Source organism: Equus quagga, chromosome 14 (assembly GCF_021613505.1).
Source record: "Equus quagga isolate Etosha38 chromosome 14, UCLA_HA_Equagga_1.0, whole genome shotgun sequence".
In the NCBI taxonomy this organism is placed as follows: domain Eukaryota; kingdom Metazoa; phylum Chordata; class Mammalia; order Perissodactyla; family Equidae; genus Equus; species Equus quagga.
In genome coordinates, this window is record NC_060280.1 from 23,165,206 (window position 1) to 23,191,351 (window position 26,146).

The 26,146-nt window shown below is 39.2% G+C and overlaps 2 protein-coding genes and 1 pseudogene across 2 annotated transcripts in view; all 3 read left to right on the forward strand.

Annotated features, from left to right (window-relative positions):
- LOC124252247 (olfactory receptor 56A4-like) overlaps positions 1–26,146 on the forward strand; it is a 128,588-nt gene that overhangs the window by 67,900 nt on the left and 34,542 nt on the right. The window lies entirely within an intron of this gene.
- On the forward strand, positions 1,812–2,801 carry LOC124251828 (olfactory receptor 52L1). The gene has a single exon (XM_046684724.1). The coding sequence runs from the start codon at positions 1,848–1,850 to the stop codon at positions 2,799–2,801; it is 954 nt and encodes a 317-aa protein (XP_046540680.1). The 5' UTR covers positions 1,812–1,847.
- LOC124251825 (olfactory receptor 56A1-like) lies at positions 11,120–12,074 on the forward strand (annotated as a pseudogene).

A 26,146-nucleotide genomic window follows, 5' to 3' on the forward strand; every position in this document is an offset into this window, starting at 1 on the left:
GAATGGGCTGAAATTTGCAGTCGAATGGGAGTAGTTAAGAAAGAGAATTAATTTTCTCTCTATGTAAAATGTTAAGCACTGAAATGTGAGCTTTTGCAAGACTATGAGATTCTCTTGAAGGCCTCAATAAAAACATGCCACTGTTACCTGAAGTTATAAGTGAATTCAAATCTGAAAGGAAAACAAAGGCTGGGAGATATGTGTCCAACAGTCATTTCAGATTTCATAGCTGCCGTGTTCAGAGTTTTGGGGCCATATTGCAGTCATCATTGATTTATATAAAAGACATTCAGAGTGATCTATAGATGCATAATCCACAAGAACTGAATCATTCCTGACTCTTTTATATATATGTATTCTTGTGCACCCCTCCCTTATATAGAAAAATACAATTATTTCAGACTATGTCTGTCTTATAAGACAAACATACAGACACAAACATATCCGGTTTCAAGTGTTTTGTTTTAATGTTCGAGAGATGAATCACGTGGAGAAGGTAAAGTAGAGCACGTATATGATTGATACTTCTTGTTAACATGGGATTATCAGAAACGCTGAATCATCATCACGTCGTGATAAGAGACAGACATAGCAAAAGTTTGAAACATAAGCAGATTGACGGAGACAAAGAAAAAGGAAAGAGACCACTGATCTCATACTCAGTGATACTTTGTTATTAATAGTAACTGTAGTGATAACTATACCTGATTTAGGATAATTTATATAAGATAACCTTTGAAAACCTTGTATGCCAGTCTTAAATGTATGATTTTATTCATGGATTAAATTCATTAAAAGATTTTAACCTCAGAAGTGACATGACATCTGTATTTTAGGAAAAACCCTCTGACTTCAGGATGGAGAATGGTTTGAAGGGTATAATGGCAAAGGCTGCAAGATCAAGGGAAACAATTGAGATGAGGGATACTGGGAGTGTGCACTAAGGTAGTGACATTGGGAGTTGAGAAAAATGAGTGGATGTAAAAGGAGTTAAAAGTAAAGTCAACAGGAACTGGTGAATAGATAAAAGGGATGAGAGATAAGAATGAATAAGGATTTCTTCCAAGTTTCGGTATTGCTTTTGGAGGGTAGATAGTGATGTAATGCACCAAGACATGGACGAGAAGGAGATCCATCAGATTTGAGAAGGACAGGTGAGTTAATTCAGTCTTCAATATGTTGAGTGTGTGGTATTGATATTTAGGAAGAAATGGAAAAAGTATTTGTGTTTCAGCAAGGTATTTGACTTAGAAAAGTAGATTTGTAAGAAATTAAAGTATACTCGTAGTTAAAACCATGCAAATGAATGAACTCCATCAGAGCTAAGGTACAGAATAGGGAACAGAGGAAAGGATGGAACTCTGGAATCAACAATAGATAAAGGCTGGTTGATGGAGAACGTGGTGGGACAAGGGACATAGGAGGAAGTACTGTAGAGTACTGTATCCTGGAAACTGAGGGAGACTCATTTAAAAAATAACAGATTGATTTATAGTGTTCAGTATACCAAGAGGTAATAAAGACTATTCTTTCAAGTTGACATTCCAAACTCTAAGTAATTGAATGATAGAGTTTAAACAGCTCTCTAAAGGCAGCATATGCTTACTCTTATCTGTAAATGAAATTAGACTGGCCTAATTCATACGTGTGGATGTCTCATCTTTAAAAAACTGTATCTCAACAAAAGGAAATTTTCTTCCCTGTATGTAGCTTATTCCCTTATGTTGCAGTTTAAGCCTCTTTCCTCTTCTCATGACGATGGTAGCCAGATCTGGAAAATGTGATAATGCAGGAAGAAAGCAGTCGTGATTTTGGTTTCTTTTCCCTCTTCAGTCTCTGAGCTATTGATGATGGCCCTTAGTAATTCCAGCTGGAGGCTACTCCAGCCTTCTTTTTTCCTGATTGGCATCCCAGGTTTGGAAGAAAGCCAGCACTGGATAGCATTGCCACTGTGTGTCCTTTACCTCCTCGCTCTAGTGGGCAATGTCACTATTATCTTCATCATCTGGACTGACCCATCCTTGCACCAGCCTATGTACCTCTTCCTGGCCATGCTATCTGGCATTGACCTGGTCCTGGCTTCCTCCACTGCACCCAAAACACTTGCAGTGCTCCTGGCTCATGCCCATGAGATTGGGTACACTGTCTGTCTGATCCAGATGTTCTTCATCCATGCATTCTCTTCCCTGGAGTCAGGTGTACTTGTGGCCATGGCTCTGGATCGCTATGTAGCCATATGTCACCCTCTGCACCATTCCACCATCCTGCATCCAGGGCTCATAGGGCACATTGGCATGGCAGTGCTGGTGAGGGGATTCCTCCTCCTCCTCCCTTTCCCTATCCTGTTGCGGAGACTTGTCTTCTGCCAGACCACTGTCATAGGCCACGCCTATTGCGAACATATGGCTGTGGTAAAACTTGCTTGCTCAGAAACCACAGTGAACCGAGCATATGGATTGGCAGTGGCACTGCTTGTGGTTGGGCTAGATGTCCTGGCCATTGGTATTTCCTATGCCCTCATCCTCCAGGCAGTGCTGAAGGTACCGGGGGCTCAGGCCCGACTTAAGGCGTTTAGCACTTGTGGGTCTCATATTTGTGTCATCCTGGTCTTCTACATTCCTGGAATGTTCTCCTTCCTCACTCATCGCTTTGGCCACCATGTACCCCATCATGTCCATGTTCTTCTGGCCACACTCTACCTTCTTGTGCCACCTGCACTCAATCCTCTTGTCTATGGGGTGAAGACTCAGCAGATCCGCCAGCGAGTACTCAGGGTATTTTACATAATAGGATGGATCTGAACATGTCCCAATTATTTTCTTCAGAGTCTCATGAAAGACACTGTCAGAAGCCATGGTTGCTGTAGGCTATATGAACAGAGGCCATTCCACAGTAAAAAATCCTTCTAATCCTACTGGTCTTATGTCAAAGAACACCCATAGGCACTTGACTCCATAGCTTATTGAGAAGTACCTGGATACCTGGATTTGCAAATATTTTCCCCATGCTTTCTTTTGCTCCTGATCCTAATGTTTTTCTACTCCTTGTGATGGAGGGACTTGGGTATGGGAAAAATAGATGATAGCTGTGGATATGCTATCATCTGGCATTGGAATGGGAAGTCCCAAATTTTGCTTGCTTTTAATTTTAGAATGTCTTTAAAGACTGTGTGCTGTGAGCTCTACGTCACTGGGCTCGTGTGTAGCAATAGGGTCTCTCTCAAAGCAGTTGGGACAGCCACAATGTCAGAAAACACCTTTCATCACAGTATGAGTGCACTCGTGTGTAAAATAAACTTAAGTGGGGGAGGTACTTTAATAGGTCCTTAGAATAATGAGATATGATCTCTATTTTCAAAGAAGAAATATATATGTGTATAGCGGATTTCTTTTTAAAAAGGTCTGTTTGTATGTTTTAATTTTTTCACATTTTTGTTTAAAGAGAGAATAAGACCAAGTATTGAATATATGTATGTCTTGTAAATCTTAATTTGACAAACGAAAAGCAGTCATGTAATTATCAGTATCTAGTAAACAGAAAATGTGCTAGAGTCTGGTATTGGTAAACATAGTTTTGTTAATAAATGTAGAAGCAAGTATACCACTTAAAAATGAATTTCTTTTTCTGAAATGTGGATATGGAGTAATGGCAATTAGAACCTCCAGTTTTACTAATAGGAACTGGGTAAAACTTACAAGAAGATTGTCACAATTGGTGTATTGCACCCTGTTTATTGGATGTTGCCCTAAGATCTGGCTTAATTGTGTTGTGTTCCTAAAATGTAACACATTTTGCTCAGTAGTAGATTAAGCCAAGTCACTGCTACCTTGAGGTAGGATGCTCAAGTGATGAGAGGATCCTACTGGGATTCTGTAGTGGTAGAAGGGGTGGAGTGGATGGTTAGTTTTTCCAATTTCTTCTTTCTTTATAAATTTTACTGTTAATAAATTGTTTTCTGTTGCAGAGACTGAGAATTAAGTCTTTAACTTGGTTGGCATATGTGGGTGAATTAGGGAGGTGTGGTATTAGTTGTTCTTATTGCAGGAGGAATTACACATTCTCATCACCTTGGTTCTAGCTCTTGGGCTTAAACTCTGGTAAGCTGTCCTGGAGAAGCCCAGCCTGTGGTCTATCCTGTCCATTGGCAAGCACTCTCTTGACTCTAGAGGCACTTAGTCTGAGTAGGTTATAAGAGGAAGCAGTGTGTTCTCTCCTTCCATTTACATCATTTCTGATGTTTGCAATGTGGATATGATGGTGGGATCTGAAGAAACTTCCTTTGGTCACAAGATGGAAATGTGTTTTTAAGTTGGCAGAACAACACTGTGGAAGAGGCTGTGTTCCTGATATACTCTGGGCCACCCATCCTGACTTAAACCCAAGCCAGAAATAAACTTGTATCTGATTTAAGCCAGTGTATTTTGGGGAATCTTTGTTGCAGCTGATTGACCTATTGCCTAAAAAGTGTGTTTTCCATCTCAGATCTTCCAAGTGGGATATGTATTCTGCCTGATGTATGCCTTTTAGATTCCTTTGAAAACGTTTGCAATTTTTGTTTATTTAAAATATATTTATTGTCATTCAAGTTTACTATCAGAAAATTAGTTATGCTATTTTATTCTTATATTTTATTTTCTACTGTGCCTCCAGTATATCGCCTATTTCATTTCTAGCAATGCTTATGTGTGCTGTCTCTATTTTCCTTGATCACCAATGTTAAGTGCTATAGATTTAATAAATGTGCTTTTTTTCTATATTCAGTCTTTTCTCTAATGGGTGTGTTTTTCTGCTCGTTTAGCTTGGTCCTTCCATTTTTCGCTAGTTTTCCTCCAATATTTGTAGATTCTTACTCTCATCTATCTGTTCATAGATGAGAATTAATCGATTTGGGTAGTTGGTGGGAGTTTCCTCAGAGGCGTGAAGGTCACAGCTCCTATGCCCTGATTGTAGGACTGTGAAGGTCATTGTGTGGGAATTTGTTAACAGGCAGAATTCCCCTCAGGCTGTCAAGAGGAAAATGAAGAGGTGAGCTGGGTTCCTTATTTCTTTGCTGAAATAGAGAAGCTTTCATATCAAGAACCAGAGATGCTACCATGTATTTTGCTGATCTCTGGAGCTGCTTTTCTATACTTTTTCTCTATGTCTATCTTGGAGAACTGACTCTGATTCTCCTTCTCTGGCTTCACTGCTATAACAGGGTTTGGAGGTATAGAGGAATCGCCTTCATTTTACATAGGGAGCTGATTTCTTTGTCAATTTGTGTGCACAGAATAAAAATCTGATCTAGCTGCTCTAGCAATACAAGAACAATTACCTCCTGAATTCACTAAAGGATTGCTTTCAATTTCTATTTCCATTGATTCTAAGCTTGGAAGATTCTCTGGATTTTTTAATAAGAGTATTTCCCATCTCTGCATCAAGCTTTAACTTCTTCAATTCTTCTTTCACTAAATTATTAGTTGGTTCCCAACCAATGGGTCTTACTAGCCACGGATCCCATTCCATGAGGCCACTTGGGAAGGAAAACAAATTTGTAGCCCCACCCACTGTTGAGCATAGCTTCCAGTTGTGCCTGACCAGGAAGCTTTGTCCTGCTTAGGAAGGGATCCAAGTCAGCAGCCCTGCCCAACTGTTGAGCATAGTTTCTGGCCCTGCATTACCAGTTTGCCTGACAGTTACCATGGGCAGCCTTGGAACTCAGCCTATAATCCTGATCCGCTTACGGCAGTGCCTGATTGTTGAACACAGTCTGTGGCCTTACCCAGGCAGGGAGCCCAACCAGTGACCCTGCCCAAATGCAGAACATAGCCTGCATGCTCACTCAAAAAGGAAACCTGGAGAGCTGCCATGCCAGTTTAAGGATCACAGTATCAGGCCTCATCCAGATAAGACATACAGCTAAATGCCTCACTCAACCAGAGAGCCTGGCCAGTGACCTTGCCTAATAGTGGAGCACAGCCAGTGGCCTACATGATTGTAAAGCCTACCCTGTGGCCTCACCAAATTTGGGGCACAACCCACAGGCCAGACCAATTACAGAGTCCATCCGGTGCCATCGTTCTGCCGGGGAACACAGCCTTCATCCTCACCTGACAAGAGGTGATTGCAGAGCCCAGCTTGTGGGCTCACCCAACAGTGGAGCACAGCCAGCAGCTCCACCTGACAAGTGAGCCCACTTAGCTTCCCTGCTTGAATGCAGAGGCCAGGGAACAGGACCTTTCACTGCCCCTGAGCTCAGAGCATGGGCAGTGGACATGACCAACTACAGATCATGATAGCAGGCCCATCTGACCACTGGGTTTACCAGCTGACCTGTCCAGTATCCCGAACTGAGCTGCCTGATGAAGGTCTTTCCCTGCTGAGGCAAATCTATAAGGTATGGAAGAGGAGACTGCTTACTCCAATATGTAGATATCACTGCAAGGATATGAGGATCCCAAAAAATCATGTAAACACGACACCACCAAAGGGATCTAATAAAACTTCAATAACTAACCCTAAAAAAATGGTGACCTATGAACTCTCTGACAAAGAATTCAGAATAATCCTTTTAAAAAGAAATTCAGTGAACTACAAGAACACATAGACAGACAACCAAATGAAATTGGGTTAACAATGCATGAGCCAAATGAGAATTTTAACAAAGAAATAGAAATGTTGAAAAAAAAACAAACAGAAATCTTTTCTTCCCTTCCCTTCCCTTTTTCTTCTTTTTCTCTTGGCAAGGAAAAAGAAAATCACACAATGAATCTGATGGTTTTTACTTTAAATTCATCATTACAAACCCCCAAGAGACATTCAATAATATGTGACTGGCATAATCACTCATTCAGAAATTCTAAATACACTGTGGAGGTGGAAAGGAGTCAGATTATCTATGACCATGATTTAATTAATTTTGTAAAAATTAATTTTTACGTGTTGATTCTACTACATTCCAAATACTGTGTGAGACACCATGGTGATGAGGAAAAAACTCGACATGGGTGTAATGCTCATGAAGCCAGCAGTCCAGTGCATGTGTAGTCTGGAGTAGTGCATATTATGAAAACTGGTTTTATTTTCGAACAATGGGAAGTTCCTGATATTTTAATGTAATGTAATTACTATAATGGAATCTTGAGGACAGAGATCTTAACTACATTATTTACCTTTTTGTCCCTGTGACTAATCTAATGTTGGACATATAGTTGATAAAAAATAACTACTTGTTGGGGCTGGCCCCGTTGCTGAGTGGTTGAGTTCGTGCGCTCCGCTGCAGGCGGCCCAGTGTTTCGTTGGTTCGAATCCTGGGCGCGGACATGGCACTGCTCATCGGACCACGCTGAGGCAGTGTCCCACATGCCACAACTAGAAGGACCCACAACGAAGAATATACAACTATGTACCAGGGGGCTTCGGGGAGAAAAAGGAAAAAAAAAAAATCTTAAAAAAAAAACAAAACCTACTTGTTGAATAACTGATATTTACAAAGGGTAAATTAGCTGCCCAAATCATGCAGATATCAAATGAGAGTTGAATTCAGCATAATATACAAAGCAGGAAATACTACAGTTGTGTTAAGAAATTCTGGAAAGTTTCAATATAACATTTCAGGAAGTTGAAAGTGGTATAAAATTATGTTTAAAAGGATGTTCTGTGTAGTCAAGGAGGTAGATACGAATTTGAATTTCAAGTCAGTTTCAAATCCTGTCCCTCACATCTCAACTACTGGCACCCAGTAGTACCTTAAAATAAGGTGAGGTGAAGGTTCCCATGAGATCCAGCTCATCAGCCTTTAGGTCCCAGTATTTCAAACTACTACTGTTCCCAAATGGCTGGAGAAGGGGGAGGGACTGTGAGAGGAATTGACTACAGATTATAAAATCCTCTAGATTTTTTCATGACAGCCAAGGAAGCAGTTCCAGTTCTGGTAACTGGATGCAGGCAGCTTATTCCTTAAGTGGGACCCAATCTATGGCATCGTCGGTGAGTTCTATGGGTAAGGGAGGGGAAAAATGCTGTGCTGGATGCACAGCACCTAAATTGCCAGAAGACTCAGAACAGGAAAACTTCTCCTCATTCTCATACTGGCTCCCATGGTAAAAGAAGCAAAAGGTCATGAGTGGTGGTATTGTGTGCATGAGCATTCAGAAATCATAGGTTCCTCTTGGAAGAAAATGATCTTCTACAGTCTCAACAATCCCACATCATGGAATACAAGGGATCCCATGTTTTCTATTGTTGGGAACTTTATGCAAATATGTGATTAAGATCCATCTGGAAAGCAGTCTAGGGATTCCAGAGAATGAAAAGATGATACTGGGACAGGGACAGCATTTTGTGTTTAATATGACACTGGGCACTCAGGGGCACCCAGGGCCGTGAGGCTCAGGGAGAGAGATGGTGAGGAAATTTGGTTATTGCCTTCCCCCAACATGTTCTAGAAGTGTAGTATTAACAAGAGAGAAAGTCTCCTCTGATGATTATACAGGATTCATATTGAACAAAAACAGATCTATCTGTGATTTTCTCCTGGTAGACCTAGGTTTTGGCTCTTCCACTTGAAAGTCAGTCATATATTTAGAAGGCATCACTTAGGTAAAATAGCTTCACTTTCCTAAATTGTTCCTCATTATGAGTTTTCAGGACACTTTTTATCCTGAACACCTTCTTCTAGGTGGTACAGTTTCAAAAATGTTCCTTTAATCAAGGTGCACTGAACTGGACACAATGTCCCAAGCATGGTTGAACCAGAGAAAAGCAGAATATAGAAGAGTCATCACCTTCCTTCTAATCATTGTTACTTCTTCTGGTAGAGTAAGTTTATAACAGTTCTTACTAACTGAATATATCAACACTTTGGCTCATATTCATGTCTATACTTCCACCTGACAATTGACCCCCTTTTCTCTGCACCTATTCCTTTTTATCCTCTCCTTTTTTAACCTTTATATGGAGTTCACTCTTCTTAGTGAAATCTAGGTAGCGGAAGAATAAGCTTACTTAGAATAGTTCTCTACAATGTGAGAAAGAATGAGAACAGGCAGGTGGATGAATCAGAGACTGGGATTTGTGAAGCATGATCACAGATAGGAGCTACACATAAGGTGCAAGAAAAAGAACAAAGAGCCAAGGAAGGGATTTTCAGGGATAGAAGAATAAGACAGGAAAAGAGATTGAGTGGAAGGTGAGAAATGAGAACAACAATGTTTTGAACTATACCTTATGTGCTGATGATTTCCAATTCCAACTCTTTTCTCCAACAGTTCATAGTCATGTATATTTTGATAGCTCACAGACTCTATCAACTCAAAATATCAAAATTGGATCCGTCATTTCTCCCTCTACAACATACACCAAATCTTTTCAAAGCCTGTTGTCTTTCTGGTGAAATTTAGACATTTAATCCAGAAGAGACAACACAATTTTAGATTTCCTAACATCTCTTCTGCTCTAAGACTACTCAGTCTAGTCTCTGTCAATATCATTATATTTACACCTCTAAAAGACATCCCTTTGCTACATCCTCAGAGCCATTCCAGAGCCATTTGTTTAAACACTGATCCCTTCTCAACTGGACTATTGAAGCCAACAGTCTCCTGTCTACTTTTAGATGTTCTTTGCCTCTTATGGTTCCTTAAGTTTGGGTATGAAAGAAAGAGGAAGAAGAGAGAGACACTCGGTATCTTTGTCCAAAACTGAATTTATGGTCTTTACACCAAATGGGGATATGCAATATATATAGAAATTTATTAAGATATGAGATACTTGAGCATTTTGAATATCCACAGGAACCTTCTATGGAGGAAGAGATTGAACATATAGGAAATGGAATGGATAATTAGTAGGTCTATGTTCCTAAGAAGATCAGAGTGAATAAACTCCAAATCAGAGGTGGGGGGATTGGAATTAGGAGGAGGGATAGAACCTTGAGTCTACTAGATGCAAAGAAGAGATCAAGGGTGTAGGTGTTGGTGGGTTTATGAGTCTGTCATGGGAAACTGAGGAACTTGCATCTGATAGCCTCTGCTGCCTCTGTGAAGCAGCTGCAGAGTCATCTTCTGAGAGAGGAGAGGATTTAGCATTTGAAAATAATATAGAAAATTTGAAAACTTTCTTGCAGTGGATTAGCCAAAGGTTATTATAATGGACATGCCTATTAAGTGTTCATTCGAGGTTGACGGTCATTAAGGTTAATGAAAACAGCCTGCCTTTGAGCATAACTTTCTATAGGAACATTGAACTCCTCTTGTGTGGGCTTGAATTAAGTATGTCCAGGAAGTGCTGTGCGAGAGGTACAATAAGTCAGAATGATAGGGGAGTTTGGGGGATCTTCTTTATGTTTAATCAAGTTTTACTTTTATTTTCTTCTATTTTATCATAAGATTGGGAGTGTCATACAATTTTTCCATCTCAAATTTACTTTGATGTGTGATAAAAACTGAGGAGGGACTGGCCCGGTGGTGCAACGGTTAAGTGTGTCCATTCCGCTTCAGCAGCCTGGGATTCGCCTGTTCAGATCCCGGGTGCAGACACTGCACTGCTGGGCAAGCCATGCTGTGGTAGGCGTCCTATGTATAAAGTAGAGGAAGATGGACATGGATGTTAGTTCAGGGATAATCTTCCTCAAAAAAAACAAAAAAAAGTGAGGAAAAACTATTTTTTTTTACCACTAACAAATTATGTGAGCCATACTCACAGAGAAGACATACCATTAAATATGATTTTAAGATATTTTTATTAATTCTAGATTACTCTCTAATTCAGTGAGCATTTCTGGCCTATGGGATCTATAATTAGTCAATTTTCTTTGTCAGTATCACTTGGAAGATTTTTTTTTAGCTTTACAGTATATTTTAATGAGATAATTATTATTTTCCTTCTAAACCTTGTGGCTAGTCTGTCTTGTTTGTTTTTCCAGATTAACTTTAGAAATGATTTGCAAAGCCCTACCCACATTCATATTTATCTTCACTGAACTTTGCCTTCATTTGGAATTGTTCTTCTATATCTCATCAGTTTTCTGGATGAGTAAGGATTAGTAAATATTTTTACAATTTCATTTTTTATTGACTTAATTCCTGTGTCTCACCATAAATAAACCCAGGTTAAATCTTTTCAGTTTAGGATTTATCTCATGACATTACCCAGCAACTACTCCACTGCTCCAGTCTCTGAATTCCTCCTCATCTGCTTCCCTAACTACCAGAGTTGGCAGCACTGGCTGTCCCTGCCCCTCAGCCTCCTCTTCCTTCTGGCCATGGGGGCCAATGCCACCCTTCTGATCACCATCTGGCTGGAGGCATCTCTGCATGAGCCTATGCACTACCTGCTCAGTCTCCTCTCTCTGAGCATCGTGTTGGACATCATGTTCTAGCTCACTGTCATCCCCAAGGTCTTGGCCATCTTGTGGTTTGTCTTCAGGTCCATCAGCTTCTCAGCCTGCTTGCTCCAGATGTTCAATAACAGCTTCCTCCCCATGGAATCCTGCACATTCATGGTCGTGGGCCATGACTCCTGAGTGGCTATCTGTCACCCTTTATGATACCTATCCATCATCACTAACCAATTTGTGGCCAAGGCTAGTGCTTTCATTGTGGCTCAGAATGCTTTGTTGCTTTCACCTGTCCCCATTCTCTCTGCCCAGCTTCATTATTGTGGGAAAAATATCACTGAGAACCGCATCTGTGCCAACCTGTCTGTGTCCAGGCTCTCCTGTGACAAGTTCACCCTTAACGGAATCTACCAATTGGTGGCTGGTTGGACCTTACTAGGCTCGCATTTCACCCTCATCTTCATCTTCCTCTCCTACACCTTCATGCTTAGAGCCGTGCTTAGATTCAAAGCCAAGGGGGCTGCAGCAAAGCCCTGAGCACATGTGTCTCCCACTTCATCCTCATTTTCTTCTTCAGCACCATCCTGCTGGTTGTGGTGTTGACAAGTGTGTCCAGAAAGAGGGTCCCCATGGATATCCTTATCCTGCTCAATGTCCTTCATCATTCATACCCCCTGCATTGAACCCTATTGTTTATGGATTTCCAGCTAAAGAGTTAAAGCAGGAGTTACAGAAGTTGTTGCAGAGAGGGCTTTAAACACATGGAAGGGACTCTCTATAGAAACACCTATTACTATTTCCTCTCTTTTTATTTCAGGATTTGTGATTCTACACAGTGAAATAGTGGTTGAATAGTGAATATTTCCTACCTACTTTCTGTCCCTCCAGTATCAGGAATTACTGTGGATCTCTTAGTGCTTGACCAAAGTTCATTTGCCTGGTTCAGGTAACTAATATTCTTAGGTACTTAACTCTGCGTCTAGACATTTATATGTTTAAATTCTCTCACTTTCATAACAATTCTGCAGGGCAGGGATTATTGTTCCACTTTGTACATTAGAAAACAAAAATTTATGGAGAAATATTGAAAAAGGTCACATCTGGTGAGTGGTGAGGCATCAATTCATGTACAGGTCTATCTGACTCCAGGGCCTTTTCATGACACAGCATTCCTTCCTCAGGTACAAATGGAGCCCTATCTCTACTCTTTAGGCTATGATCTCTGTGTCACTTTTCTGAACTTCTTGTTGCCAATAGGCATCTTCTCTCTCTACCCTCTCCCTTCAGAGTCAGGAAGAACTAAGCAGATGCACAGAACTCAGAGAGGTCATCATCTTTTTATCATCATGACTGTTCAAGCTTCTGTTACAAAAGGATAGTATTCATAATAGTACTAGCCTTTGCTCAGCAGAAGCCTCATCTCCCTTTAAGCTCTTTATGGAAAATCCAGAACACTGAGGACCCATTTGGAAGTAGAGGTGGGGAATGAGAAGATCAGTAATGTGGGAAGTGGTAAAACTGACTGGGGTGATATAGATGACAGTCTGTTTACTCAAAATCATGCCCCATATGGCCTGGAGCTTCACCCAAGTGCCTCAAATGAGGGGAGTGTAAATATGGCATATGGTTAAACTTCTGGATGGTACAATCTTGTGTAAATGGGTGAGGAAACATAATATATTATTGTAGTTGGTATTCAGTGATGTCATTATTTACATGAGTCATAGGTAATTTAGGGTTCAGGCTCATCCAGTAAACTTACCCAAAGGTCAGACATACTTCTTATTTGCAAACTTCAGTAAGATGAAAGCAAGGACCTCTCTATTAAGAGGTATTTAAGCACTGATTAAGCTGAGTAGATTCCAAAGTTCTTTAAGCCATTTGAAATGTAGAGAGTACTAATCCCTTGTTTTCAACAAATATGATCTTTGTTTTTAAAATGTCTCTTGACTGGTAAATTGCAAACATTGGATATGGTGTATCCAATGGTATATGTTATACGGTATTAGAGTATGACATGAACTTGGTGAAAGATAGAGGCTGGGAATTGCTTGATTCTTTTAATGGAAAAGTCATAAAAATGTGGTTGGAAAGTATTTTAAAGGATTTTCTTTAAAGAGTGAGCAGGACTTGATTATCAGTTGGATGTGTGACAGGAAGAGAAAGATGACTATATTTTCATGCTGACAATTCCGTGGCTTTGTCATCTCCAGTCTTTGGTTATTCAGGGAATATTGGAATAAGGTTCTCTTCTTATGGGTGAAGACAGAGATTAGGTTCCCCAGAGCTGAACATAATTAACCTGGAGGCCTGGTCATGCAGCTGTCCCTGCTTAATCCTGTGCAAAAAAGATTCATAGCTACATATTCTTCCCTGAGACACTCATATTAATTCTGGGTACACATCCTATTGTCTCCACACATGAAGAGGAAAACTTTGATAGACTCCTCACTTAAAAATAAATCTAAGTGCCATTCTTAGTGTTGAAGGTCCTGAATTAGTCACATTTCACTTACTTTCCCATTTCTGTACACCACTGCCCTTCCTCCAGTCCTAAAATCTATTTTCTTCAAATTCCTTACATACATTTTGGAGTCCCTGAATCACTCTGACCTCAGGTTCCCCCAGAGGTGTTTACTCTTTTTATCATTGTACATAGTTCTCCTAAGATACTAGGACTTCAGCTGTAAAACAGATCTCTCCTGACTGTGGGGAGGGTGGAGGTTTATATAGTACCAAATCCAGCCCTGAGTCCAGGGAGGAGTCAGTTGGATGGAGAAGTTGGATGGTGCTTTCATTTGCTTGTCCAGCATGATTTTACACACTCAAGAAGAACTATAGCTTCTCAAAATGGAGCAACAAAGACTGAATTTATCTTCTCACTTGAAACAACAAAGAAAACTAGACAGAATATATAAAACAATGGTTCTGAAGACATTGAACATCAGGCAATGGAGGACAATGATCTCTGAGAGACAAGAAACAAATGAGGTGAGTTCTGTTTAGTGAGAAAGCTTGTGGCAGCTTATTGGAGGGAGATTCCAGGCTGTGTCAAAGGAAGGGTGAACTTAGGTGTAGCCTGACAGTCTTCCTATGTTGAGGAGAAGGACATGGGAGTCAGAGGAGTCTAAGGTAGGGAGAGTTCACAGGCTAGAGTATTGGAGGAGAGAGAACTGTATGGAAAGAAAATTCCCAAGATCTACAGAGGGCCCCCTTGAGTATTCAGCAGGGTACTGATGGGCACGTGCATGTGCGAAAACTATCCAAAAATATTTGAAGAAACAAAAACGAAAACAAGAACAAGAACTCACACAATCACATAGGGAGCTCTGGGATGGCCTTTCAAAGTAGTCTAAATTGACGTGTGTGTGCCAGGCCTTTTTCCTCTCTCATCAACTAGTCATGGGATGGGGGTTGCCCCAGGGAAGGGTATAACCTTGGAGGAGGCACCTCCTTTATGCCAAGGGCAATGCACCAAGAGGAACAGAGCTGAATGCCCTTATCACTGTTACTGTTCAATGTAAAGAAAGTCCTGATCAACACAATAAGTCAAGGGAGAAAGAAGAGTTTTAGGAACCAAAATAAAAATGGTTAAACTATCATTATTTCTATACGATATAATCAGTAAAAATAATAGACAGATTTTTAGAATTAACTTTATGTTTCGTAAGATGTTCAGATATGAGATACTAGCAAAAAATCATCCAAAAGTATTGGAAATTAACATACTATTTACAATAGGAAAAAACTTTTTCATATGTAGAAATTGGCATCCTAACTAACACACAAGACCTTTAAGGATATCATTTTAAAATTACATTTAAAGTATTTAAGTGAAGACCTGATTAAGTGTACAGATACACCATGTACAGGGAAAGGACACATGAACATTTTAAAGATGTCAGTTCTCCTCAGATTAATTGATAAATTCAATGCAACTTCAAGAAACATTCCAGCAAGATTGTCAGAGGAACATTTGTTCCAGTTATTCTAAAATGCATATGGAAGGTGAAAGTTTTGCCAATGTAAGATTCTTTAAAATGGAAGATCTTTAAAAAGATTCAAGTCACACCTTACCAGATAATAAAACATACTACAAACTCGTAGTATATAAAATGGTTGTTGCCTAGTGTAAAGGCATGGGATATAATAAAAAGATTATAACAGACCCACGTATGTAAGTTAAATTGATATGGAATAATGTCATTTACTTATATATGAAATGTTAACATACACATAGAGAAACATAGATGAAAGATACACAGTAGATTGTTTATACCAGTTATTTCTAATGGATGAGATTTTGCTGAACTTTAAATAATATACAATATCATATAATTCAAATATTAGAACGTCAATGTATTATTTTTTAATCATAGGAGAAATTAGAAACTGCTATTGATTGGGCTGTATTGTTTAGAGTGAGAGATCAAAGGATGAGTATTAGATTGGCAAGAAAAATGTATCAGTGTTTCTAAGTAGAACGTAAATATAGAAGTCAGTGAATTCAGGGAGTTCCAGTTAGGAACTTGTGGAGAAAAAGAAAAAATAAGGATGGGAGAAGTGGAAATTACAAAGCAGCACTTTCACTTTTTATTGGCTTGATAGTAGCATGGTCTTTGAAATTTCAGTTTTGGCCGTCAGTCAGTCCTGGTGCTATCTTTGCACAGTCCTATTCAGTTCCAGGTGCATACCTCCCAGCACAAGTGAATAGAATTGTGTCACTAAGTTCCCAGTGGACAAAGCTCATGCCCTGCTTGCCCACTGAGATGGTATCTCCTTGTTCTCCTAAAGTATCTATTACGGATGGGCCCCATCCTCCTGTGCAATGTAAAGGGATAGGAAGCTCCATCTAAGCAGCAGACTGCTACAATTACACCAATCCCAGACAAATTTGTAAACAGTACCAGGAGAATACGTTTCTGCCCATTTTCTAATGTAAGGTAGCTTCTAGGCAATGATGCCTACAGGTGGATCAGGTGAGACAACAAGAAAATTAAATAAATTATTTATTACCTAACTAAATTATTTGTCTAAAATCAGTGGAAGATACTACAGGCTAAAAATTCAAGTCTCAAATTATTTCTTTGTTGAACATATTTTTTGCCTGAAGTCTAAACCTCTCTCAGTCTCTTTTCAGATTTATCCCTAATTTAAGTAATTATACTCTATGAAGCTCCTCTTATAACTATTAATTACGTCATTTATATGCATTTGTTTTTCATCAGAATGTCATGTGCATGCAGTTTTTCCACTACTGAGAAAACTGGAAATGCTTGAATACTTAGTTCAGCCTGTACTCAAAACTTAACTTTTCTGGTTTAATTCCCAATTTTTGATTTATTTCATTTTTGTGGTTAATCCATGTCCTGCTTTATGACTATCACTTTCTAGCTTCAGGCTCAAATTTTCAAGTATCCTTAGTACGGTCCCAATTGTTAGACATCAAGACAACCAAGCCATTAGCAGAATCACCTTCATACTATTACTCATCCCTCTCTCGTCTTGAATTTATTCCTTGTCTAGCCTAGATTCTATGGCCCACCAGCTAATTATTCTCTTGGAAATAATCTAACCTCCTTTGTAGTTCTTCAAAAAAGCCCAAACTTTGTTTAAATCTAACTATGTGTCTCCTCTGTGAAAGACTGAAACTTGCTAGAAAGAAATCTCATAAGTAAGCTTACTGATTTCATGTTAAATTTATCATCACAGACTTCAAATGTAAACTCAACAATGCCCAGAAATCTTACTGTGTTATGCCATTGCAGAAAATGGGCTAATATCAAGCAAGTTGTCCAAGACAGAATCCTAAAAATCATATTTGATTTATACATTGAATACCTCATTTCTAATTCATCAGTATATCTACTTGACTATTCTTCCAAAATTTGTCCACTCAGATTCATTTCCTCTGCAACCATTCTGGTCCAGGCCACCACCATCTCTTGCCTGGACCACATAATAGTCTTCTGACTGGCCCCTCTGCGTCTACTCTTGTTTTCTTTCTTATTCGTACATGTTTTAGTTGAGGCCTTTTTGATCCACTTATCGAAAGTAATGCTCCTATGGTAATGCTTTATGATGGCATATGACAGGACTTTTTATATTTTCTTTTGTATAATTACCAAAGCTTTCTGCATTTACTTATTTTATATTTTCATCTATATGATCAAAAGAATACAATTAAAAGTATGTTTAATTAAAAATAGACAATATATGCACTGGGTTCAAAAATTTAACAAAAGTATGTAGTAAAAGTAACTCATTCTCTGTATCAGTTAATATTATTTCTGGCTGCATCTAAAATGAAATTCAAATACTGATGACCTAAACAAATTAGAATTTATTTTGCTTCCATGTAAGAGTTTCAAAGGTGGATATCCAGGACTGAAACCAGAGCTTCACCAGTTTATCTCTTTCTGCTTTACCATGCTTAAAATCTGACTTTCATCCTCAAAGTTGTTGATAGTTTAAGGTGGTTGCTAGAAATTCAAGCATCGATCCTATGCATGTTCCATGAGGCAGGAGTGAGGGCTAATGACCTTCATTTCTCAGCTGAGTAAGTTCACATTAAAGAGTCTTCTGAAACCCCACCAAATGACATCTGCTAACATTTGGAATCTGGGACATTTAGTATTTTGGCAGTCTACATGAGTATCCAAATAGAATCATGGTTTTTGTTACTAAGGAAGAATGTGGGGCACTGGGAAAGCAACTAGCAATCTCTAACGTACCATTCTATTCCTGTCTGCCAAGCACATATTTGTCCTTCCCAGAAGCGATACTCTTACAGGTTTCTCATGTGTCCTTTCAGAGGTAATTTGATTATATAGAAGAATATATATACTAAAGTATGCATATATATATATATACTTATTTCTATGTATTCTTTGTATGGCATTACAAAATTATTTTGTGTAGCATTCTATGTGCTGTTTTTGCCTAAGGATATCTTAGAAATTATTCAAATAAATACATTTAGAGATGCCTAATTTCTTCTAACAATCACATAATTAGAGTGAACTCTTGGTGAGGACAAAAACTATGTTTGCTTTATTCCCCATTGTAAACAGTGTTGAACACAGTTTGTGGAGTTTATAAGCATTTGTTTAATGGATGAGTCACACAAATAACAAACACCAGAACTAAGATTTAATCTACTGTGATTTGAGTGATTTTTTCTCATGACCTTATCCACAACCTTGATGTGTTAAGTTAGGTTGACAGATTGCCTTATATTGAGCTCTCTTTGCATTTTTTAGGAGATAAATGTATTTTTCAGTTAAAAGTTTGTTGAACTTGATTTGCTAGGATTTTTGCTTAGGATAGCAATACCTACAGTCACATTTATCAGTATTGTGGAGACAGTAGAGTCATTCAGAATACAGACATTGGAATCAGACCGACACGGCTACAAATGTAGTCTGTGTGACTTTGGGTAAAGCTTCATCTTTCCATCTATCCCTACACAGTGGGGATAATAGTTCCTACTCCAAAGAGTAGGGAATTGATTAGTAAGAAAAGCTATATAAAGAATTTAAGTAGTTTGGGTCACTCAGAAATTGCTCAAAACATTGGAGTTATTGTTATAAAGAGGTTGTTCTATAGCCTCTTTTGCTGCATTTTTGTCTGTGTTTGTGTGCCGGGCTTATGCACCAGATCCCTGGCTGCTGGATTCTAGGTATGTTCTCACTTCAGTTTCAAATCGCTCATCCTTTACATCTCAACTCCCTACCTGCAAGAGCACCAAGAGACAGAGTTCCAAAAGGACTCAGCTCCTCATCCCCCAAGTCTCTGTTTCCCAAGCTGTTTTTCTCATCTGGGTCTAAGAAGGGGGGTAGGAGAGGAATAAGGAGCTCAAAAAACTCTCAGGATTTATTCAGCAAAATCCCAGCATGGTTAACACTACAGCTAATCCATCATAAAGGACACATCCTTTTACATCTTCTATAAGTTCCAGGGCCAAGGGAGGGAAGCACAGGCTATATTGGATCTAGATAGGAAGAGTAACAAGGCTGGCAAGGATCCTTTACTAACAGGAAAGCTTCAATAAATGGGAAGAAAAAGGCAACAAGGAGGTGGAAGGTGTGGTGAACCTGGATGCATTAGCACCCAGAAATCCTGAGCACCTCTAAACTAAGGAGCATCCTAGTTTCTCTTTCTTCCCTCTGCCTTCCTACAAGAGGGCCCCATTTCCTTGCTTTGTTAAGAGACTTAGTGCAAGTAGAGAATTGGGCTTCATCTTGACTGACCAGGAAAGAAAGGAAGTCTATAAATCCTACAATGGGATAAAAAGTATTAGGGATGCTGAGTTTAGTTTGTCACTGGTCCCCTGGGACATAGAGTCAGAAAAAATATTGATGAAGGAGATTCACCCCAACCCTGTCCCAGTGGAGTAGTTTAAACTGCAGATGGGTACCTTTCTTTAGACTGACAGAAAGCTCGCGTTCATATTTAATGCAATTCAGTTTCTCTGTGATTTCTTTCTGATATCCTATCTTTGCTCTTTTCCCTAAAACAACCATTCATATATTTTGAAGTTATCATGGCTGTCCTTGTTTTTTGCAGTCCATGTATCTATAATTTGTAAAAATGATCTCCACCTCCAAAAGGGATCAATTTTTTTTGTCATCCTGTAACTCTCTATGACTATGTCTCAGGTTGACAAGGAATTTCTTAATACATAGTGTCCTGAATTGGATAAGATACTCCAGGTGGACTAACCAGAACTGTATTGAGAAAGATTCTCAACTACTTTGCTCTTGACATTGCTCTTGACATTAACACATATAATGAACTTAGAAGAAGGCCTGGTACATACTACAAACTTGGTATATATGAGCTAATATTGTCAATCCAGTATCAGAGTTCCTAAATTAATATTTATTCTATGTACCACATTATTGACATGTTCATGTATGCACTTCCATCTGTTAGAACATCTAGGAATCTGTTCCCTTTTCCTTCTTTCCTATTCTAGATTTTTTCATCTCTCCTCACCCCTTTCCCCCCCTTTCTCGAATGTTAAGTAGTGAAGAAATGCGCTTTAGAGCTTAAGTGATAACATCGGATGGCTTGAGACAAGTGTCCTGAGCTTGATGAGTTTCTGCCAATAAAGCCTATCTACAAGTAAATAGCCAACATGTGATGAATGGAAGCAGATACGTGGGAGAATTGGAACAGTGAGTGGCCTTTGAGGAGGAGCATGAACAGGAATGAAGATCATGTCAAATGATACTAGAAAAGGAGAGTGCCCTATTTAGGATATAGGATACGGGGAGGATAAGGGTCAAGGAAGAGAGGAAAGACTGGTGCAAGGAGATGAGATTTTAAATGAGTATTTTGGTAATGATTTGGACTGGGAGACACTGAAGAAAATTCTTATTAACATATTAGGAGCAATAGAGTTGTTGGTGTTTGTATTTAGGGCAAGGGCAAAAGACTTATCAAATCAGAGAACTAGCACAGGGTCTTACCATTAGCCAAGGGGCAGGCTCTCAAGGAACACCTGCAAATAGTGGTGTGAATAAGCTCCAAGTTCCAACATGGATTTTGTGCCCCACCCAGCCCTCTGCAGACTGCCACACGAACCTCAGTGACCACCATTCATAGTACTGATCAGAACTTCTCCTGTCCCCTTCTCAGAGGCCTCTTAAGCACGCTGAAACTCTGTTTAATTCTCCCCTCTAACCTTCCCTCCTTGAAAATTTCCATCAATGTAAAACGCCAAGGCCCAGCAATTCAAAACGTTTTTCAATGGACTTTTATTAACAATCTATAGGGTGTTAAAGAATGTTGGTATGTATAAATGGAAAAGCCCACTTTATTTGTCCTCACATATTTCACAGTAGGGTGGAGGGAGACAGAGAGGTGTAAAAGCTATGTGTTAAGGTGTCTGGCTGCATGCCCAGTTAGGAAAGCAGCGTGGGATAGGTTGCAGAGAGACCAAAGAAAAGACCCAGAGATGGTGAGTGAGACATATAGTTTCATTGGGAGTTACTTACAGAGAGGTCCAGTGGTGGCTGGCTGGACAGCAACATGCACCTGCTACCGTGAGTGGGGAGGGGATTTCTTTTATAAGCAGGGGACACAAAGGCTGTATGCTGGACAAAGGCTCTCCCTGGTACCACCAGCATTCCCAGGAATAGTGGCTCATGTGGAGGGGCTCTGTATGTCTTTAAGATGCACTGTTTTTTAAGCAAGATAAGGTAGTACCTGGGCTGACCAGGCCCCGGATTGTCACAAACCCAGTTGGGTGTCCTGCCCAGAAGGAAGCCAGAAGGACACATGGTTGTAATCGGCTTGTGGGCTTTTGCTGAGCAAGCAAGGTCCAGACCCTACATAAGGGCTACAAAGAAAATGATAATAACAATAGAGGTTGCTTTCTTAATGAACTAACTACTTCAAGTGTCTTACTTTCCTTCTGAATCTTTAACCTTTCCCTAAACACAGAAGCATGCTGCGGTATGTCTCACTTCTGTCTTGCTTTTTTTCTTCACTTACAAGCTTGAAAGAGGCTCTCTAGCTACATAGTCAACTCTTCCTCCTTATACTTCCTCACCTACTAACTCTTCACTTCCATTTATTCTGGTTTCTATTGCCAGCAGCCCAACTAATTACTCTTGTCTAGGTCACTAACGGCACTCTTATGATAAAATTTAATGGCTATTCATATTCTCAAGTTATTGGACTTCTGCTTAACTGACAAGTTGGTCATACTCTCCTTGAAATTTTCTCTTTAATTTTTCCTTGGGCACTTCTGATTTTCTTCATACCTTTCCAGACCCTCCATTTGTGTCTCTCTTTTTTTTTGCCCTTTTAATGTTATTATTTACCAGTGTTCTAATCTCAGCCTTATGTTTCTCCCTACATCAGTCATGCGCTGATGCTTTTTGAATTTTTATCATAAACCAGGAACTTCTAATTTATTAAAACTTCATTTCCAGCAGCCTAAGATGAATCTCTATGTGGAGATTATAAAAACCTCAGCCTTGACATATACCCATATATACTAAACATACTCATTTGCCTGTGTTTCATATCTTAGTGATTCTATTTACTTACTCACGTGAGAAAACAGGATGTCATCCTGGGCTTCTCATCTACCATCTTTTTCATAACTAATCTGTCATTAAATTCTGTCTACATTACCACTAGAACATGCCCCTTCTTCCCATCCTCAGGGCTTCAGTCTTTGTTCAGACACTCATCACTTCTCATCTGGACTATTCAACTTTCATTCTTTTTGCTTCTGCTCTCTCTTCTTACCCAAATCCGTAGCATTGCATCCAGAGTTATCTTCGTGTAGCCCATATCTAGTCTTCTCTCTCTCCTAACAGGAACACTTCTTTGTCTTCTCTTTATCCATAAGATTAATTCTAAAATCCTTAGCATAGAAAAGGTCCTTCATGATCTGGCTTTCTCTTTTTTTCAATTCCATTTTCTGCTCTTTCTTCCAACTTCCCATCCTCTTGGCTCTGGTCAGATTAAATATTACATAGAATTTTCTACCAAAGTTTTTCTCCAATTCATTTCCATGCTTTTACAAATATATTACCCATAGTTTTTTGCACATTTATAAGTCTTCCACATCCATTAAAACTCAGCTAAGGTGTTAGCAACTTTAGGAAGGCTTCCTTTTTCTTCTCAGGCTAATTTAGAAAATTTTATTTTGTTATCCTCTATCACTCTATTCATAAACCTAGCAATGAATCTTTTCTACAAATATTGTTGGCCACCACTTCATGCCAAGCACTATACTAATTGATGAGCATGGTCCTTACTTTCATGGCATAAAATGCCTAATAGGACTTGGGGGAAAGGTTATTTAACCAAATTATCACACAAGTATATAACTACAAAATGTGAGGGTGGAACAAAGTACTATGAGAACATAAAATAGAAGGCTTAGATTTGTCTGGAGAGGGTTAGAGGAAACCTCCCAGAGAAGGGAATCTTTGAACTTAGATGTAAAGGATAAATAGAAAGTAAGCGGATGTATTGTGGAAGCACAGTCTTCCAAGAGAAGTGGGAGTAGAAAGTACGTGTTGTATTTGAAGATCTGAAAGAAGGACAGTATAGCTGGAGCTCAAGAGAGAGAGGGATGTCAGATGACATTGAAAAGTGAGGAGGCAGACAAATGATATATGACTTTTTGTTCATTCGTTCATTTACTTATTTGTTAAATAATTTTTTCAATTGACTATGAATACCTATGAAGGAATCTACCTATACACTGTACATATAGCGATGAAAAAACAACAGGTGTAGTTTCTCTCTCATTAACTTACGATCTAATAAAGTTCAAGTTAAAGATCTTGTTTTTATTCTATTAACAATGAGAAGCCAATGACATATTTTAAGTAGATGAGTGGTGAGATCTTACTTATATTTTAAAATATTTCTCCGGTTTCAATGTAGAGAATGATTTTATCATGAAACCTAGAATGCATTAGGAGACAATTTATGTTTTCACTCAGGAGATAATAATCTTTTATTCTTGACAGTGGAGATGGAGAAGTAGATAGACTCAAGAACTAATTAAAAGGGAAATTTGACAGGTGTTGCTGGTGGTTTTGTAATGGGTGGTACAGATAAAGAATATGTTGAAGATAGTTTCTAGCCTTTGGCTTATGGAACCATCTAGATATATATGCCATTCACTGAGATAGGAGATGTTAGAAAAAGACAGGCTTGGCAGAAATATTATAAATCAATTTTGGATATGGTGAGTTTGGGGTACCTTTGAGACACAAGTTGATACATCAAGTAGGCTTTTAAAGAGTTCTAGGTAAGAGAGATAATTTAGCAATCATCAACATAGAGAAGGTAATTGGCTGAGGATACGGAAAAGAGAAAAAAAGTGGAAGAAAGAGCAGAACAGAATAGCAAAGAGGAGAAAAGAAAATCAAAGAGAGCCCAGGAGTGAACCTTGAAACTGATGAAGATTGTGGATGAAAAACATGTAAGAGAAAATGAGAAAGAGATCAGGAGTTATGAGACCGTGATGCAAATTAAACCAAAGTGAGTGTTTCAGGAAAGAGGATTTGATCAATTGTTTCAGCAAGATTCAACACTCTAAAGGTGACGTTTTTTGAGAGCCATTTTGTGGAACTAATGGAGAAGGAAACCGCACTGAAGTGCATTGTGGAATGAATGTGGGGTGAGGAAATGGTGACAAGGAGTCTAGCAGTGCTTGTGAGAAAGTTTGGTTGTGAAGGGAAGGAGAGAGAGAAATAGCTGGAAGGCAAGAAAGAGGCTTTCTTATTTTTCTTTTTAAAGATGAAAGATACTGGAGAATGTTTGAAAGACAGGGCAGATCCAGTAAAGAAGACAATATGGCCCCAAATTACGGAACTCAAATGAACAATTGATACAAGGCTAGGAGGGCTAGGATTTAATGTACAAGTGGAAGGTTTGACATTTTGAGAATGGGCAGATTCTATTGTAATGGGAGGAGACAGGAAAACTTGGGAGAATAGACAAGTAGATTTGTAAGTTTTATCTTGAGAAGTTGAAGAAAATCTCACTGGACACCTCTTTTCTCTGTGAGGTAGTAGTTGATATCATCCTCCAAGAGAAGGAGTCAAGTTCAAGATTTGAAAAGAATGAAGATCTGAAAAGGGTCTTGGCAAGAGGGGAAGTTTGATCAGGGAAGTTTTGTAAGATGGACAGGCAATATTGAGGGTCCATTTAAAGATGGCAACAATAAACTTATAGTAAAAGCAGGCTTTTCTGTTGTTTTAGGCTTATTCCAAGAGCACTGGGATGGTCAGGTGCAGGCCTTGGAAAATGAATGGTTATATTCAAATAAGATTAGAGTTTAGCAAAATACTAATTTAATCAATCCTACATTCTATTTTTTTCTAGTATACCTGAGTTTGAGGAAGCGATACAACAAAATTATCCATCTCAAATTATATTGGGTATGGTAGTAGGTGAGGACCTAATTAAAGGTTTTATCCCCTTAATAATGTAAACAATTGTCTCAAAAACATCTATTAAAAAAACTTCTTATCCACCATATGTTTGATGCCTCCTTCATCACATGTAGATTATTGTAAAACTAGATGTATTGTTGGCCTATCTTCTTTATGCTATCAACATTTTGCTTTTTTTACTCTGGAACTATACTGACCTAATTTGTTGTACATTTTTAATGTTGTGAGGTTTCTACCTATCATTATTCAGTTTTCAAATATTAGTTTTTCCATGGATTCATTTTTCTTCATAGACCGTAGCATGATTTGTCAAGTCTCACAAGTCTACCTTTAGGCTATTGACTGGAATTTGCCTTATTTGGGAAGAGTATCCTATATATCATTTGTGTCCTAAACAGTAAGTGAGAGGTAAAGTTTGGAGTCAATTAAACAAAATTACCTCTTGTATCTGCCCATACAAACAGTCAAGAGGAGCCTTCTCAGCTCAAGATTCCTTCATGGCATCATCCAACAACTACTCCACTGCTCCAGTCTCTGAATTCCTCCTCATCTGCTTCCCTAACTACCAGAGTTGGCAGCACTGGCTGTCCCTGCCCCTCAGCCTCCTCTTCCTTCTGGCCATGGGGGCCAATGCCACCCTTCTGATCACCATCTGGCTGGAGGCCTCTCTGCAAGAGCCTATGTACTATCTGCTCAGCCTCCTCTCTCTGCTGGACATTGTGCTCTGCTTCACTGTTATCCCCAAGGTCCTGGCCATCTTCTGGTTTGACCTCAGGTCCATCAGCTTCTCCACCTGCTTCTTCCAGATGTTCATCATGAACAGTTTCCTCCCCATGGAGTCCTGCACGTTCATGGTCATGGCCTATGACCGCTATGTGGCCATCTGTCA